Source organism: Poecilia formosa, unplaced genomic scaffold (assembly GCF_000485575.1).
Source record: "Poecilia formosa unplaced genomic scaffold, Poecilia_formosa-5.1.2 Scaffold296, whole genome shotgun sequence".
Lineage (NCBI taxonomy): Eukaryota > Metazoa > Chordata > Actinopteri > Cyprinodontiformes > Poeciliidae > Poecilia > Poecilia formosa.
In genome coordinates, this window is record NW_006800235.1 from 601,059 (window position 1) to 618,803 (window position 17,745).

The 17,745-nt window shown below is 42.4% G+C and overlaps 1 protein-coding gene across 1 annotated transcript in view; it reads left to right on the forward strand.

Annotated features, from left to right (window-relative positions):
- The window catches only part of LOC103151907 (uncharacterized), a 115,546-nt gene extending 99,334 nt beyond the window's left edge, over window positions 1–16,212 (forward strand). Inside the window, exons 4-5 of the mRNA XM_007572181.2 lie at window positions 7,806–7,930; window positions 11,883–16,212. Coding sequence (XP_007572243.1) covers window positions 7,806–7,930; window positions 11,883–15,784 — 4,027 coding nt within the window. The 3' untranslated portion in view covers window positions 15,785–16,212. The remainder of the gene's footprint in view (window positions 1–7,805; window positions 7,931–11,882) is intronic.
- Window positions 16,213–17,745: the final 1,533 nt, after the last annotated feature.

Genomic DNA, 17,745 nt, shown 5'->3' on the forward strand with positions numbered 1-17,745 from the left:
CTGGCAGGCGAAGCGGCATGCGGCTCGTGTGGTTGCTAGGGCAAAAACTTGGGTGTGGGAGGAGTTTGGAGAGGCCATGGAGAAAGACTTCCGTATGGCTTCAAGGCAATTCTGGTCCACCATCCGGCGTCTCAGGAGGGGGAAGCAGTGCAGCACCAACACAGTTTATAGGGGGGATGGTGTGCTGCTGACCTCAATTCGGGACGTTGTGGGCCGGTGGGCACAATACTTCGAAGACCTCGTCAATCCCACCAACATGCCTTCTGTTAAGGAAGCTGAGCCTGGGGACTCTGGGTCAGGCTCTCCAATCTCTGGGGATGAGTTTGCCGAGGTGGTTAAGTTAAAAAGCTCTACAGTGGCAGGGCCCCAGGGGTGGATGAGATCCGTCCGGCGCCGGGCGGATATTGCAGTGTTGGCTCACGCGACTCTGCAGTATCACATGGACATCGTGGGCAGTTCCTCTGGATTGGCAGACTGGGGTGATGGATCCCCTGTTCAAAAATGGGGACTGGAGGGTGTGCTCCAATTACAGAGGGCTCACACTCTTAAATCTCCCTGGTAAGGTCTATTCAGGGGTTCTGGAGAGGAGGGTCCGTCGGATAGTCGAACCTAGGTTTCAGGAAGAGCAGTGTGGTTTTCGTCCCGAATGTGGAACACTGGACCAGCTCAACAACCTCAGCAGGTTCCTGGAGGGTGTGTGGAGTTCGCCCAACTGGTGTTTTGTGGACTTGGAGAAGGCGTTCGACTGCTTCCCTCGGGGAGCCCTGTGTGGGGGTCCTCTGGGAGTATGGGGTACTGGGCCCTTTGATATGGGCTGCCAGGTCCCTGTATGACCGGTGTCAGAGTCTGGTCCGCATTGCCGGCAGTAAGCCGGGCTCGTTTCCGGTGAGAGTTGGACTCTGCCGGGGCTACCCTTTGTCACCGATTCTGTTCATTACTTTCATGGACAGAATTTCTAGGTGCAGCCGAGGTGTTGAGGGCAGTGTTGTGGTCAAGACTACCTAACCCGAGACCAAGACAAGACCAAGACCAGAGCGTATCAAGACCGAGACAAGACCAAGACTTTTAGGGTCCGAGACCAAGTCAAGACCAAGACCGAGGGAAGTCGAGACCTAGTCAAGACCAAGACCAGTGGCCCGCGCTACATGATATGATAAAATGTGAAATATGATCAAAATTACTTCTCAAATTGATCTGAAAGATCCATATTCCCATAAAACACATAGATATTAAATACTTAATAAATTTAACCAATATTAATTTGCTTCTATCTCTGTGCTACAATCTGCGGTGGTCTCGTGCCATCCCTAAAAATATAACGCTCTGGGCGTTTGCCCATGTTGCTCATGTCAGAAATCACCACTGTCTGCACCATTAAACATAGCAATTAAGGCAATGCCTTAATCGTAAATAACGCTCAACTATGAACACTGACCAAGGAGCAACAAGCAAGAAGTAACCAAGCACAAGACGCTCACCGTGACTGTTCTCACCCTCTCTCCTGCTACATGAAGCCAGGTAGTCTGACACCATGGCACACATTACAGCTGCCACTTTGAGCGAAAACAATCAAAGAGCAATGTGCATGCTCTGTGTGCTCTTTCTTTCTTGTGTTTTATTTATTTGTTCATTAAAAAATATCAATGTATATAAATAAAGTAATGACAGCTACTGCAGTGTACGCAGAGCATTACAAGAACAAAGAAGAGTGTTCTGTCAGGTCAGCATATGCTATCAGATCGTCATACGCTTAGAACGAACTCACGGCTATATTTGTCAGACACATCATTACCATATAATTTTATTTAATTAGCAACATAGAATCATGATGTAGATCATCATACATTTTATTAACAGTTGTACAGCATCCTGACTTAGCGGTTAAATAAGTTAATGAGTTTTACACGGGCGTGTGTTGTAGCTGACTCCAGCTGCAGCCAGACCAGCTTTGAATACACTTTGAAACCACGACAACACATGTATATCTATATAGTTATCATGGAAAACAAATTAATGACTTCTTTTCGTCATAACTTGTTGCGTACGGTGAACTGACAACTCTTCTGACTGTCGGACTTCTTAATGCGCATGCATGGTACTCACTGCATGTATGCTATTCTGACAGCGTATGGTAATCTGATAGAACAACGGCTCTCAGTGACACTCCAGTCCTATCTAATAAATAAAGAGACGAGCAGAAGAATCAGACTGTTCCTGAATGTCGCATCAATAGGCACCGCGTTGTCCCATACATGCGACAAGTCAGTCAACATCTCCGCACAATATTTCAGCGCAGTGAGTGACTTTTTTCCATCACAAATGCTTATGTGTCTCTATACAGCTAGCTTTGCTAACATCACGTCAACAGAGCTTACCTTTCTTTGAGCTTCTTTTCTAAGTGAAGAAAAAAGTTGGATGTTGTTCCCACCGTCTGTGAAAGCAAAGCGCTGCTGAGTTAGCTGTGGCCATCGGATTTCTTATGATTTATGCAGCGATATTATATTACTGACGATTAGACAGACATCTTCAACTGCTCAGAGAAAACCACTGTGCATGTCTTGGAGCGCCGCGTGCGAGTGAAAGGTGGGGGTGAGAGGGGAGAAACAGAAACACGTAATTGGCAAGTCACATTATTGGTTGGATTTTAATCGGTGCGTTATGTATTCATTTCTGAATTGAAATGAATACATAGCATACATAATGAATTCAATTCATTTCTGAAATTCATTTCAGTTATTTGTTAACTGAAAACAAAGATGTTAACAAATAAACTGGACAGTATGCTGTATGTTTAGTGATATTTTCACAGTTTCGGTCTCGACTGATCTTGAAATAAAATGCCGAGTCCTCAGCGCCCGAGTCCAAGACAAGACCGAGACCAAATGCAGTCGAGTCCGAGACGAGACCAAGACCATCAAAAAATGGTCTCGAGACCAAGACCGATCTCGAGTACTACAACACTGGTTGAGGGGATCCGTTTTGGTGGCCTTAGGATCGCATCTCTGCTTTTTGCAGATGATGTGGTCCTTTTGACTTCATCAGGTCGTGATCTGCAGCTCTTGCTGGAGCGGTTCGCAGCCGAGTGTGAAGTGGCTGGGATGAGGATCAGTGCCTCCAAATCCGAGGCCATGGTCTTGAGCTGGAAAATGGTAGAGTGCCTTCTCCGGGTCAGGGAGGGTGTCCTGCCTCAAGTGGAGGAGTTTAAGTATCTCGTGATCTTGTTCACGAATGAGGGGAGAAGGGAGTGGAAGATCGACAGGCGGATTGGCGCAGCATCTGACGTGAAGCGGGCGCTGTACCGGTCCGTCATGGTGAAGAGAGAGCTGAGCCAAAAAGCAAAGCTCTCGATTTACCGGTCGATCTACATTCCCACCCTCATCTATGGTCATGAGCTTTGGGTCATGACCGAAAGAACGAGATCACGGATACAAGCGGCCGAAATGGGTTTCCTCCGCCGGGTGGCTCAGCTCTCCTTTGGAGATAAGGTGAGAAGCTCAGTCATCCGGGAGGGACTCAGAGTAGAGCTGCTGCTCCTCCACATCGAGAGGAGCCAGTTGAGGCTTGGGCTTCTGGTCAGGATGCCTCCTGGACGCCTCCCTGGTGAGGTGTTCCGGGCACGTCCCACCCGGAGGAGGGGAAGACCCAGGACACGCTGGAGGGACTATGTTTCTCACCTGGCCTGGGAACGCCTTGGGATTCCCTGGAGGAGCTGGAAGAAGTGGCTGGGGAGAGGGAAGTCTGGATTGCCCCCGCGACCCGACGATGGATGGATGGATGGATAGATTTTTCTAATGCACTACTTGAAACGCAGTGACAGCCAGGATTTGTTAGGCTCACATTGTGAACAAACGGTTCAGAAAGCGTGAAGTTCGGACATTAACCCAACTAACAATGTCTGGAATAAACTGACAACAGCCGTCAGAAAGTGTGACTGTTTTATTTTGTATGTCAGCAGTTAGATGCTGTCATAACATTATGGGTTCAAAAAATGTCTGGTTAATCTGTCCACCGCCACGATGCTGAAAGCCAAACTCCACACTTCATTTCATTATTTTAATTAAAATTTCCACAAAGGTGAGCCGGCCCTGTTAATGTATTCAAATGCAAACACTGTAAAGAAGTAATATTTAAAGTGAGTTGCTGGGTCGAAATGTTGTGTCTGCAAACAAAATATCAATTCCTCCAGCTTTATTAATCAAAGAGGAAACGGAACTGTCGAGGCTTTCAACCTGGGAGATGAATAAAATGAAATTCTGGAAATATGAGCAAAGATAAGCCATTAGATACCAAAGTCCAGACCTCTGGGGTAAACATGTCCCTGGGTAATCTGATCTGGCCTTTGTTCCTGCAGGGGAAATGAAGGAGGTGGTTACCTGGAAAACTTCATGCTGTTTATCTATTAGAGTCAGATTAATAACAGAGTAAAATGTGTCCCAAAGTCAAAGATGTTCCACTTTCATTAAGTTAAAAAAAAAAATTAAATGTGTTTAGAGCCGCAGATGTTGCAGAGCCTTTTCTGAAAAAACATATATATACACTAGGGATTGTGTGTTTATTTTAAAAGCATATTTTATTTAGGTTTTTTTGTTTGTTTGTATTAATAAATCTTTGCACCCCATTTGATGCCGATGTTTGTGGAAAATGTCTTAACAAAACAGTTCTTAGTTTCCAAAGTAATGATGAGAAAAAAATAATAAATACTCTGGATACTTGTGTCATTTTGTTGTGGAAATTGAATGTAGGATTTATTTATTATTTAGTCAGATACTCGTTAAGGAAAAATGTTACATATATTTATTTTGTTGCACATGAAAACAATTTTTGTGAACTTATTTCCTAAAATTTGTTTAAAAAGATGCTAGTAAATGAATTGTGGATTTAAGAAATGGCTCAGATTTATAAGAATGAGAAATGCAACAAGATGATGAAAACCAAACATGATGGTATGCAAATACACTCAAACAACTAAAAGAGCAAAGGCATAAAACAGTAATGGTTCAACACTAATTATAAATAAGGTCAACTACCAAAACATGAGATAAGATGGAGTCAAACAGCATTAAAAACATGCATCATAACCTCTGATTTATGCGCGTGGCTTTATGTGTCTGGAGCATCAGCGCTTCTGCATGTTCAGAAACATAACAGACTCGGCTGCTTCCTCCTAAAAACATGTTTTGAAGACGGCTTGCCTGGCGTTCCTCCAGCAGCAGAATCCGGCGAACACGATGTCACATGTGAGCGCGATCTGAGCTCCGAGCTCAGTCACAACCCAAACACGCCCACACCACCAGTGCGCTGATCCGTTCCAGAAAGCAGTCCCCATACACACCTTCAAAACATTCCCGGCCTCTTTAATCCATGCAGGAAAGTTTCCTCCGCAGGAATTAGAAATATAAATAAAGACTTGTAATGATTTAAGATGCATTTATATTTAGTATGAAAATAAAACCAAATATGTTAAGTAATATGCTTTCATTTTGAAGTTTTCTGCTGTTCATTAGTGAAGATAATTTTTCTTTGAGTTGCATCATCTCTAACATTGTTAGTGTCTGAGAACTGAAGTCACCAATCGCTGCTCTACAGTCTCTTCGTTCTGCTGTTACTGCTCAGGTAGAAGATGAGACGCTCTAAGTTTCAACATTTCCTTCGTTCAGTACAGCAAATGTGTTTGACAGGTCAAACCTCCAGCTTTTACTGTGGAAGGATGTTGTTGTCATACATGTAGTTTGGGGTGAAAACTCTTAAAAAAAAACCCATAAATAATAAAAACTAAAATGAGATGGCTACTCATTCTAGCTTGACTTTTAACTGTATGATAGTAAACTAAATGCTTCCACTGATCTTTCATCTATAACATCAAGAACAAACTATAAAGCCACCATAACATTGTCCATTTCAAAGGATGTTCAACATGAAAAACTCTATATTTTGTCTGATTCTATTATTTTACCCCATTCTGTTCTTATGGCGTTTTCATAGGTGACTCATTCAGTAATAGTATTTTGATGATGATGATAATGATAATAATAAAAACTTTATTTCTGAAATGTTAAAAATATATGTTAGCAGAGAAAAAAAATTAATTAATAAAAATAAGATAAAAATACCAACAATGAATGGATATGAAAGCAACATTTTATTATTAAACATGTCACGAACATAAATGACTCTTCATAAATGTTGTCATGAAGTGTCACTTTGTAAATAATGACACTTCTAATAGAAAGGTGCACTGAAAGTTCATTAAAAGTGTCAACTTTTCATTAATCAGTAAATAATTAATGCAACTTAATGCAAAGGTCCAATAAAACTTGCATTAAAAGTCATTTAAAACTGTCATTATTTACCGAAAGACACTTCATGACAACATTTAAAAGTGTTCACCAAGACTCCGTCATGTTCATGACAGGTGTTATGTCATATTTATGACAGTCTCATGTCAATCTTATGCACACCCATTCAAATAAAGTGTTAACCATCCATTTACTTTTGCAATAGGGATTTGTCTATATATTTATAATGAAAATGTCCTCATCCTTATAGTTCCATAAATTCCCTCCACAGATCACATTCTCCTCTTTGTTGCATGTGCTTTTGTTTGCTAACATTTAGCTCTCATCTTAACTCGCTACCCCCCTTTTTCTCCCTATATCCCTGATTTATACCAAAAAGTCCTTTAAACTTTTGACTGTATTTGTTTCCAGAACCTTTGTCCTTAAAACACTTTGTACTTTCCACACAATCAACAGTGAATTTACAAGCAATCCAAAGCTAAAGTGTTAAAATCGCAAAAATTAAAGATCTATTATCTATTTTCACTTTCTGTTAAATTACATTAGTAATGTCAACCTGTGAGTTCATTCCAACTCTTGTGACTAAAACAGGAGCCTGGTACGAGGAGAAAAATTAGACTTTCAGCTGCTTCCAACCACTGCATGTCTGGCGAACATAAAGCCTGTTAGAGTAACAATGAAGTGTAGAACCAAAGCAGAAATGACCAAATCTACACAAATGCTATTATTTCAGTTATATCTTTTGTCACAAATGGTGATTATTCCCCCCTGTAGTAAAAACCTTCACCTTATAAACATATATTTTACTTTAAAGATCAATATCACTTCTATATTCTTGTGTGGCCATTCCTTTATGCATTGATGCCCAAATATGTTGTTCTGTTCTTAGCATCAAATAATTGTGTTCAACACCCTTTTTCACTTTTCAGAAACTGAATATGTCCACATTGTTTCCATAATCACACTTTTAGACATGAGTATGAATATAACTATTATGAACTACCAGCATGGATACAGTAGCAGAGAAAGTTATAAAAGATGATGGTGTATGGCTTCTAAAAGGAAATGTAAGTGGTGGAGCTTCGTATGGATTTCCAGGAAGCCTGTAAAGCCCTTCTGACCAAGCGCACAGTGTTTAGCACACACTCACCGAATATAAATAGTCTCGTATCGGCTGTCATTCCCATTTTCAGCTCAACAACAATGCCAGTTGGTTTCTAGCACAAAGTGGGAAGAAAAGCGAGGCACAGATAAAGTTCTTTTCAGCTAGATTTTAGTTTTGGTCTCCTCTTGTCCTCCTTAATTCATCTCCTCTGAATGTGTTCATTCTTAACTCTTTATTGATTCTTTTTGTCCTCTTTTCTAAATTTATTTCATTTCCTTTATCTCTGGTTTTCTTTTATTTCCTTTCACCTCAACTTTCACCTTCTCCAATCAGCCTGATTCACTTTCCCCATTTGGACCATCTTCCCTCCGTCTTCATCCTCTTCTCTCTTCTTTTCTCCTCAGCGCTCCGGGTTCTGGTCCGATGTTCCGGTCCACTACAGTGGCAATCGACCCAGTGAATCAGCCCCAACCAAATGTTGAACAGAACTGGGAAGCTTTCCATCCGAGCGGCGCCGAACGGGCAACAAGTAAGAGCTCTTATCCGCTTAAAAGGCATGTGGCGGGCTGCTTAAATAGTTTATGAGAGAGTGTTTGGTTTTCGGTGATGAGGATATCACTCTTGATACTGAGGGATTAACCGGCGTGCGGTCTGATGAATTATGTCTGTTGACAGCAAGAAATGAAATAGGGAGAGAAATGAAGATAAGGAAGCAGGCCGATCCAACATAACAAGAAAATTGTGATCTGGGCAATTATACAGAAAATGAAATAATGCTGCAGGGATTTGGAAGGAGCAGCTCCCGTCAAAGAGCCTCAAACCAAAAAAGAGAGAAAAAGTTCAATTCAGCAGGAGAAAAACACAGACGAAAGAATTCGCTCAGGAAATTAGCAAAAATGTTTTTATTGTTGACCATTTGGAAAAGCATTTCGACAGGGAGGGACATTTTAATATTGAGTCACTGCAGCGTTAAGTTAGTCCTAATCCGTTTAACTAAATTCAAACTTTAAAAACATTTTTCTAGTTGTTTTTTATTTGTTTTGTTTTTTTGTTTTTTTTCAATAAAGAATTTAGATTGTCAAAATTAAAAAAAAAAAATTCACTTATGTCATTTGTAATTGTAACCAGAACAGGGTTGAAACTTATGTTTTAATACAGGTCAGTCGTCCATGAGTTATACTGCAGAATGCAGGATTAGCATTTTAGAGCATTTTGGTCACTTCAAGGGTTTCCCAAACGTTTATGGTTTAACTTTATTACGTCAAAGATTCCATATCAATATCCTTGTTTAATGGCTATCAAGTCAAAGAAGGAATTTATTTAAAGGCCATAATATCCCAGTCACATTATGATTATGAGCATCAGTTGCCTTTGGGTAATGAAGCTTAAAGGTCCTATGTCATTTATGTACAAATATTATATCAAATTATTACTCTGAACTGTACCAGATATTATACAGTGACTTATGAAATTGTTAACCCTTCAACACTTTCTTTGGCATCTTGTCACCTTAAAACCACAAGAGGCCAACACAAAGTATTACATAATTGGAAAACAAAACAAAAAAAAGATGGTTTTGTAAAAGAATTTTCCCAACATGTATGTTCACTCCAGACCTGTCTGCCCCACTGTAATTGAACTCTAGTTCATTTACCTAGAAACTTCTGTTTCTTTGGGGAGATGTAAACTCTGATGCTAACCAAAAAATGTTAATCTATAAACATCGGTCTCAGTTCGGTTGAAATGAACTCTGGTGCGGTTTGAATGCATATGTAAACGCCAAGCGGACCGGAGGGCGCTCCAACAGCAGGACATGAACTGCATTGCAGTGCATTCTGGGTAAATACAACCAAAACAAACATGAGTCTAGCATTAGTGGGAGAAATGGCATGTGGTCTTTTGCCAAAAACACAGAGAAATCCTACAACAGCTATAATCTGACTCCACTCCATTTATGTATGCATTTTGTGAAGAAGGAAGTTGTGCTCAATCGAACCTGCGACCACTGGCATGGGGACTAAGGCCTCAATACATGGGTTGTGCTTTGCCCCTGCGCCACCACAGCACACCTTCTTCTCAGGTTTTTGAGTTGTTTCCTTCAGTGGTTTTTGGTATAGCGCCACCACAGGCGAGGAGGTGAACAGGTTGCTCACAGTGTTCAGTTTGTTTGACACAGAGCAGTGTGAAAGCAAACCACAGCAGCTGAAAATGGAACAGATGTTGCAATTGCAAACATGATGCCTCTGTGAGATATTTCAAGAGAGGACTCTGATACACAGACTTACATGAATCAAAAGAGGAGAAGCCCATATAGACAAGCCCATTTTAATAGACCAGTGCACCCAGTCTGGGGGAAATCAAAGCAATTAAAATAGTTTCCAAAAACCTTGTGCCACTGTCACTAGGAGCTTTTATAGGGTACAGAAAACAGACAGGCTGCTTCTCATATTTGCCTTCAAACATATGATCCCCACTTTCTTCATCGCCACCTTGTCTCTCTATATATGGCACCTGGAGCTCAAGCTTCAGTACCTTTCCTTGTGGGTTCAAGCATAAAGGTTCTCATGTTAGAGATGTTACTGGAACAGTGGCAGGAGGAAGACAGCTGTTGAAAGAATGCAAGAGGCTTGGCAAAAATGTGGATGGGCATGGTCTGGTCAGATGAGACTGAAAGATTAAACCTCTGGGTCAGAGGATGATGGCACTGCATGTTTTTGAATGATTTATTGCATGAACAAATGTATTCACGTGTGATTTTAATTGCGTTTCTTATTTAATGGAAACACCCCAATTTGGAAATTGTTTTTTTATACATTAGTTTTATGCATATTTGCAATGGAAACGCAGCTACTGCAAACATCAAGCCCACAGTGACAAATTAATAATGTCAGTTGCTAGATGTGCAAAGCTGGTAGGAATATTACCCAAAAGAAACTCTAAGTTTATTTTCTCTTTTGCAGGATTGATTCGTAAAAATGAATCTCTTAAAGTTAGGTCCATAATTAAAATATATTCGCATGTAAGTGGGTTAGTCGGTGAGGAATTGTTGGACTGAATTACTTTCTGTCATCTTGTTTGAGTTTCTTCTGAAACAAAAGTTGAAATCAGATCCCTTTAGTCCATCTCCAGTGAATTTTGTGTGCCGAATGGCTGCATTTTAAAAGCTAAGAAAGCATAACACAGACTTCAGAGAAACAATCAACTGTCATCCTCTGTTCTGAAAAATATGTCACCCCCTCATTCAGTACAGGTTTCTCATTATAAAGTCAAAGCCATCGGAAAAGTTGGGCAGTTCCTTTCAAACTCGGCTGTCTGCCTGAGTGCTGAATGGATTTGCATTTTCACAATAGGGAGAGAGAAATGTCACTTTAAGGCTCGCCTTCTTTAAACACCCAAATATTTTATAAACCGTGCTCCACGGCATAAGAAGGCAGCACATTACAGATAACTTTTAAAGCTGTGGGTCATTTTAATACCTTTGCCCAGAATTATCTGTCTGAGTCATTTAACACACCTATTTGCAGACAGATGCATGTCTGGGAGTTTGCTGTGCACTAAAATGGTTATAGAAAGTTCGATTGGGGACCAAAATTGCGTTCACACTGCAATGTGTCAATCAATCTCAAACATTTGAAAAACATGTTCACCTCCTCACCTGTGGGGGCGCAATACTAAGAACCACTGAAGGAAACGACTCAAAAACCTCTGAAGAAGACACTGAATGCAACTTCTTCTTCACAAAATGGAAACAAAAATGGAGTCGTATCAGATTTTCATGTAGGATTTCTTATGAGACATTTCTACTGCTAGCTCTAGACTTGCCCGTTAGTTTTGGTTGTATTTACCCAGAATGCTTTTGGAGTGGTCTACAGTCCACTTGACATTCGCATATGTATTTCTACCACGCCAGGCTTCACTTCAACTGAACTGAAATCTAGGTTTGCAGGCAGCCCAGACTTAGCTTTTATTGGTCCACATCAGAGTTTGATTACTCATTCACACTTCCCCAAACAAACCAGACTTTTGAGTCAAATGATCAGGATGCCCTAACCCTAGAGAAACCTCCCAGATGGCAGCCATTAACAAGCTACTTCAGCAATTCCAGTGAATTAGTGAGATGAATTAGTTGACAGTGTCAACTGAGACAGAAGCCCTGCTTTAAAGCCAAAAGTCAAATTAATCCTTAAAGACTCAAATTGAATATGACATAATTTAAAAGATGAGTGTTTGCAGACACATGTAGTTCATGTTTGTCTTCAGTTATTCAGCAATAAATCATCCAGCTGTGCTAAAAACAAAAAAATAGAAAATCTCGAAAGCATGATCGGAATATCGTATACAAAGTCTTAGAAAATAATACCCTGTGTGCCACAGAGTTTTTTCCTATTCTGTTTTTTATTACTGGGGTAGAAAAATAACCCATTTATGTTTTGCATGTAAATATGAGCAGTACCAATCCTCTATTTTCTTCTCCCTTTCAGAACCACATACCCAGCTGATCCAACCCTTCCTCCCCCTCGATCCCACACTCGAGTCCAGACTCCTGAGCAACACTGATTGGGCGTATGGCCAAACGGATGCAAACAACTCTGCAGCTGCTGCTGACGAACCCTGCATCCTCAAAAAGACCCATCTGGACTGCGGCCGCCTCAGAGCCAACCACATGATAAACCCTGATGACACAAACTGTACCGTTTCAAAGCACTTCTACAAGCATCTGACGCCTCGTTGTTACACGAGTAACACCATGACTCCTATAGATGCCCCAACAGCTACCACTGGCACAAAATCCTGCGAGCACCCTGACTTGAAACCAAATGACAACAGAAACAAGATGATGAGTACGGCTCACGCTCTGTCGGCCCCCAGCAGGCTTCGCCCTGTGTCCTTCTCCCTGCCAAAGCGGACCTGTGTCCTCCTGCACCAATCAGCTGCGGTCTTCATCCAAGCCGGACAGGGTTCGGGGTTGCCAGGGAAACAAGTAGGTGTGGCAAATCAGGAAAGGACAAAAAACCTTGGGGAGAAAGTTGCTGATCAGGGGCCAAAGTCTCCGGTGTGTTCGGATGTGGATCCCTGGGATACTGGAAACCAGTGCAGTGCGGACAGGAAGATTGAATTCCGGCCTGCTGAGTCTGCTGACAAAGAACTCTTGGGACCGCCTGGGAATAAAGCCCAGGTTTCCTCATGCAATCGCAATGTGATTGGAGAAGAGAACTTGACAATTAGTGGGAGTGGAGCCCAGATCTCTTTATGTAAGGACAATGGGACAGAATCCCAACGTGGGATTGAAGCTCATCTTTATTTAAACAGGGACACACCAGAACAGATTTCTGACAGCATCAGCACAGATTCAGCACAGAGAGAGAACGAGGCCCACCTTCAAGAGACAAAACATCAAGAAGATGAAGATCTGCTTTCCTCTGCCACAAATCATCCTGAGAAGTCTGATTCTTGTGTCATAAATGAGAGTCCAAAAGAATCAAGCCTCCCCTCATTAACCTGTTGCAATGCATCAATGCCTGTACCTCCAGATCGTCCCAAAGAGCCTTTCTGTCAGGTTCTGAGCCGTGACAGAGGCAGGGTTCTTCTCTGGCCCACAGAGATGGTAAACTACACCAAGACATCGCCCTCCATATCCTACAGCGTCAACCCTCTACTGTACGACTTCAGAGCCCATCACAAGGCCAAAAAAGGGGGTACAGAAAAGAAAGGAGGAATAGAGGAAGGGAGGGAGAGAATAAAGCCATCTGTGATCAAACAACCTGACTGCCAAGAGAGGCATGAAGATACAGAGGGAGGAAAGGAAGAGAAGATAGATGAAAGGAAAGAAGAGGCAGAGGGAGGACAGGCGGGAAATCCTGTGGAAGTTGTCGACCATTGTGATGGTACCGATGCAATCCAGGGCCGCTCCAGTTGCCGTGATGAAACTGCTTTAAAATTTGTTCCCCTCTCTGCAGAATGCCACCATGAGCCAGGCCTTCAAAAAGCAGCAAGGAGAAGGAGAAGGAGGACAGGGATGGGGAGGGGGACAAAGAGGAGGGGGAGAAAGAAAAGAAGAGGAAAGGCGGATAAAAAAGACTCGGAAAAGGGAAGGATAATGAGTCCCTTCTTTGCAAGTCAGATGTTTGAAGGGAGAGGGGAAGAGAAGCTGAAAAGAGAGGGCAACATAAAAGACGAGAGGAGAGATAAAGAGCTATTAAGTAATCTCACTGCAAATCAGCTGGTAGGAGAGAGAGAAAAGAAGACGAGGGAAGAGGAGCAAAGGATGAGAAGGGATCAGATGATTCGAGAGAGGGCAGGTAGAAATGACGAGAAGAGGGGAGAGCTATTAAGTAATCTTCCCATGAATCGGTGTAATCGGTGTAACCAGCTGTGTGTGCAGGTGAAGCGGGAGGCCAGCCAGCATCAATCCCACCAATCAGTCTCCGGATGGGGCCCAGGGCTCAGAAAGCTCCTCTGCAGGGATGCAGCATGCTGCTCTGTGATTAGCCACGTCCCCAAGTCTGTTATGGAGACACCACGCTGTCCCGCAATTACACCCGGCCCTGCTGAGGATGACAAAGGGACGGGAGTGATCCACAAAGACACGCAGGCGGGGAAGAAGGAGGGCGGGCAGGAGCAAAGGAATCCAAGGAGCGGCGAGATAAGAGGCGCCGAGGAAAACACGTGTAAGCTAGCGATTAGTGGTGTTACTTTCCCCCGTCGAGACGCTGCATGCGAGGAGGAAATGTGTCTCGTTCCTAGACCTCACGGAGAAACGGCGGGAAATCCAACGATTAGCCCTATCCCCGCTTCCTCCAGAGACGCAGCATGTGGTCAAACACAAACAATACCTGCAGGACAAAGCTGCACCACGACAATTGAGACCCTGTGCTGTTTGGAAGGAGAGCCGAGAATCGGATCGGCCTGCAGGGAAGTAGCTCCCCCTCCCGCTCATTTGCTTGCAGAATTGTCCAGAAAGAGGAAGGGAGGATCACCGGAGCCAGCGGCACCTAAGAAGAAACGAAGACGAGGTAGGAGGCAATTGAGGAGATTCATGAATGTTCTACTCAAGAGGCAAGAAAGAAATCAGGTCAGCTTAACCTCTGACCTCAGTGACAGAGGGGACTGTTGTTGTCAACACATTCCTACAGACTGCAACCCAATCTGTAGGACCCAACAACCCCTGAACCACAACGCCAACACTGACAAGGAACCACATAGATGTGGTTCTGACGATCAAGACAAGCCCTGCTGTTGTGATGAGAGTCACGGAACTGCTAATGACCGCAGTCAGTTTGACTGTGATCGCTCTGAAGACTTGACACAACTCAGCGACTGTCACACCTGTAACACCTCAATGCCGCACCGACAGGGAGCTGAGCAGTCCATCAGGGATGATGGACTTAATTCTGCCTTCCGCTGTGATCACGATGCAACTTTTATCAGAGGATGTCATGTACGTTCGGTTGACCGGAATCCTGATTGTACTTTGAACAAAACACAACCATTAGGGTGTGCACAGTTAACAGGTACCCTCAGATGTAGCACCAACGACCTTTGTCAGTGTGAAGACAAGCACACTAAAACAGAGTATCAAAGCATAACTGATGACGATTTTCGTCGCAGTCGTGACTCTGTCGATAAAATTGTCAGGAGCGGTCAGAGCAAGGAGGGTGAAACCGAAGCACAGGGTCACGACAGCGCCCCCCTCTCTGGTCCAGACGGTGGTTATCGGAGCAGCCGGGCTGTTCATCAGACTGAAACTGACAGCAGTCAGTGCCATGGTTTCAACAGTAATCCTGATTGTAATCCCAGCAGTAATACTGCTAATAACACCAGCACCAGAAACGAAGCAGAACATGTACACACCGGGGAGAGGCAGAGGAAGGAGGAGGAGGAAGAGAAGCGGCTGGAGAGAAAGAGGGAGGAGTGGGAGAAGGAGTGGGTGAGGAGGAAGGAGAAGGAGGAACGGGAGAGGAGGAAAGGGATAGAGTTGGAGCATCTGTTTTCAGAGAAGAGGCAGTGCTTTCTTCCTCACCTCCCCCCACGCTGCATCCCCCTCCATGCTCCGCTCCTCCTCCAGCCGTCCCTCTCATCTTCCTCTTCCTTCTCCTTCCACCACACCTTCATCCAGCACAACCTCTCTCTTCTGCCACCTCCATCACACCTCCCGCTCTCCTCATACCCACACCTTCTACCCCCCTTCCCCCCTCACCTCTCTTCTCTTGCCCCTGCTCCTCCACCGCCACCCCCTCCACCTCTTCCTCCTTCATTCTATGCTTCCTCCCCCATCCCGCTGCTGGACGCTCCCAGTCCGTACCCCTTAGCAGCTTTTCACCACCCATCCCTGTACCCTCCTCCTCCTCATCCAGCAGTTCTGCCCTTACAGGTGTTACTGTAGGCTGCCATTCCCCAAGACAAGTCCTGCATCATTGCCTAAATATCACATCCAAGGTGGAATATGAGTCATTTTAAGGAGAGCATAATCAGAAAACAAAGTCTATCTGTCTTCATGCAGAGCCTCTTGGAGTCCTTAAACTTCCAATACTGATTCATATCTCTGGAACAAAAAACCCCCCATATATATATATATATATATATATATATATATATATATATATATATATATATATATATATAAGATGACTAATTATCCTCATCAGCCGCTATCGCGCTCTAAATGAGCGTCAGGTGTGCAGCCTGTGGGATCGTGGTGGGAATACGCATCTGGGCTCGTTTCCCTCAGCAGAAATCAGTTGACGTCTCCCGTTTAGCATTTTAAACCAATCATTTACTTTCAGGATGAATTTTGGCGTCACTAAAAAGAGAATGAAAAAAATTCAACTTCACATTCCTTTTAGATATTTTCACTCTGTGATCATAAACACGCGACGTTTGGTTTACATTTCTCCCCGAGGATTCAGATCATTTCTGTCGATGCCACACAGCCGTGTCAGAAGAAAGGCAGATTTTCAAATACAATTGTAAAAGTATTTATATCTCTTGAACTGTGCCACCTTTCTCACTTTTGTGTCATATTATAAACATGAACTCTTTTATTGGGATTAGTGAAACATAAAATAAGTGAAAAGCAGACAGAAATCAAAATTCTTTACAAAGACAGATCTGATATTTGCATTTCTATTCAGCTTCCTCCTGAGTTAATACTTTCCTCTCCCTGCTGAAGAAAAGCATCGCCCACACAGCGATGTTAGTGTTTAAGAGGACATGGTTTTCTGCTCACATGACAATTTAGGAATTCTTATGAGTTTTTAATCAACAGTGACTTTCTTCCATAAGGGCCAGATTTTTGAAACATAATTTTTTATGAATGATGGATTGAGCACTAATGTTTTCTGAAAAACATACCAGATATCAGGTGACTTTGATGGGAATCAGTAGCATTAGCTTTTATCAGAGTAAATGTTGGCCATGCATTTCAGATTTTTAATTTTAAGGATGACATTCCTTCCAATTAACAGTAGCTGCATTTCCATTCACCATATATTTGTACAATTTGATATTTCGAAAATAAATTTGCCTAGTGGAAATCTCAATTTCAAAAATATTCTTGTTTGTTGATAAAATGTTTGAAAAAGTATTGAAATTGGTTTATGTCGCAAACCTGCAATGGAAAAACTTTTTTTTTGTATCAAATGAGTCATGTGATCAACAACTGGTTGTTGTCACTGGCTCCAACCATGAAGAAGAAGAGCACAGGAAGTAGTAGGATGATGATGCAGCATGTTTTTATTGACTTGCTCGTGAACAAACTTATTCACGTGTGACTTTAATTATGTTTCTTATTAAATGGAAACGCCGCAATTGTGAAATTGTGTTTTTTTTTTAACATTAGCAAAATATTGAAAAAGTTTTGCATGATGCTAGCCGTGTGACTAGCAGCAGCTAGCACGGCATGTAAATACAAAATGGAGATATGTTTGGTTGTAAAGTGACCAAACATAAGAGTATTTTTTATATATATTTATAACGAGTAAAATATTTTTAATGCTCCAGTCTTTTGTTTATTGACTTTAACACATTTCTGTTGAGTAGATACATGATATATCAACATTAACATCAGCATTGGCCACTTATATCGGTATCAGTTTGATAAATAAAACTGGGCCGATACCAACAACCAATATTTATTTCCATCTTGTTTCTGGAGGGGGAAGAGGTTGGTCTTGTGGCAGTGATATTCATTTGATGCCAGTCAGTAGTGTGGTCGTTTTTTCAAGATGCCCAAAAGATGATCAAATTTATATATAATACAGATAAATATCGGTTAGAACAGCAGTACAAATATTCATATTGGCCCAAATTTTCATATTGGTTAATCCCTAATTTTAATTCAGATTC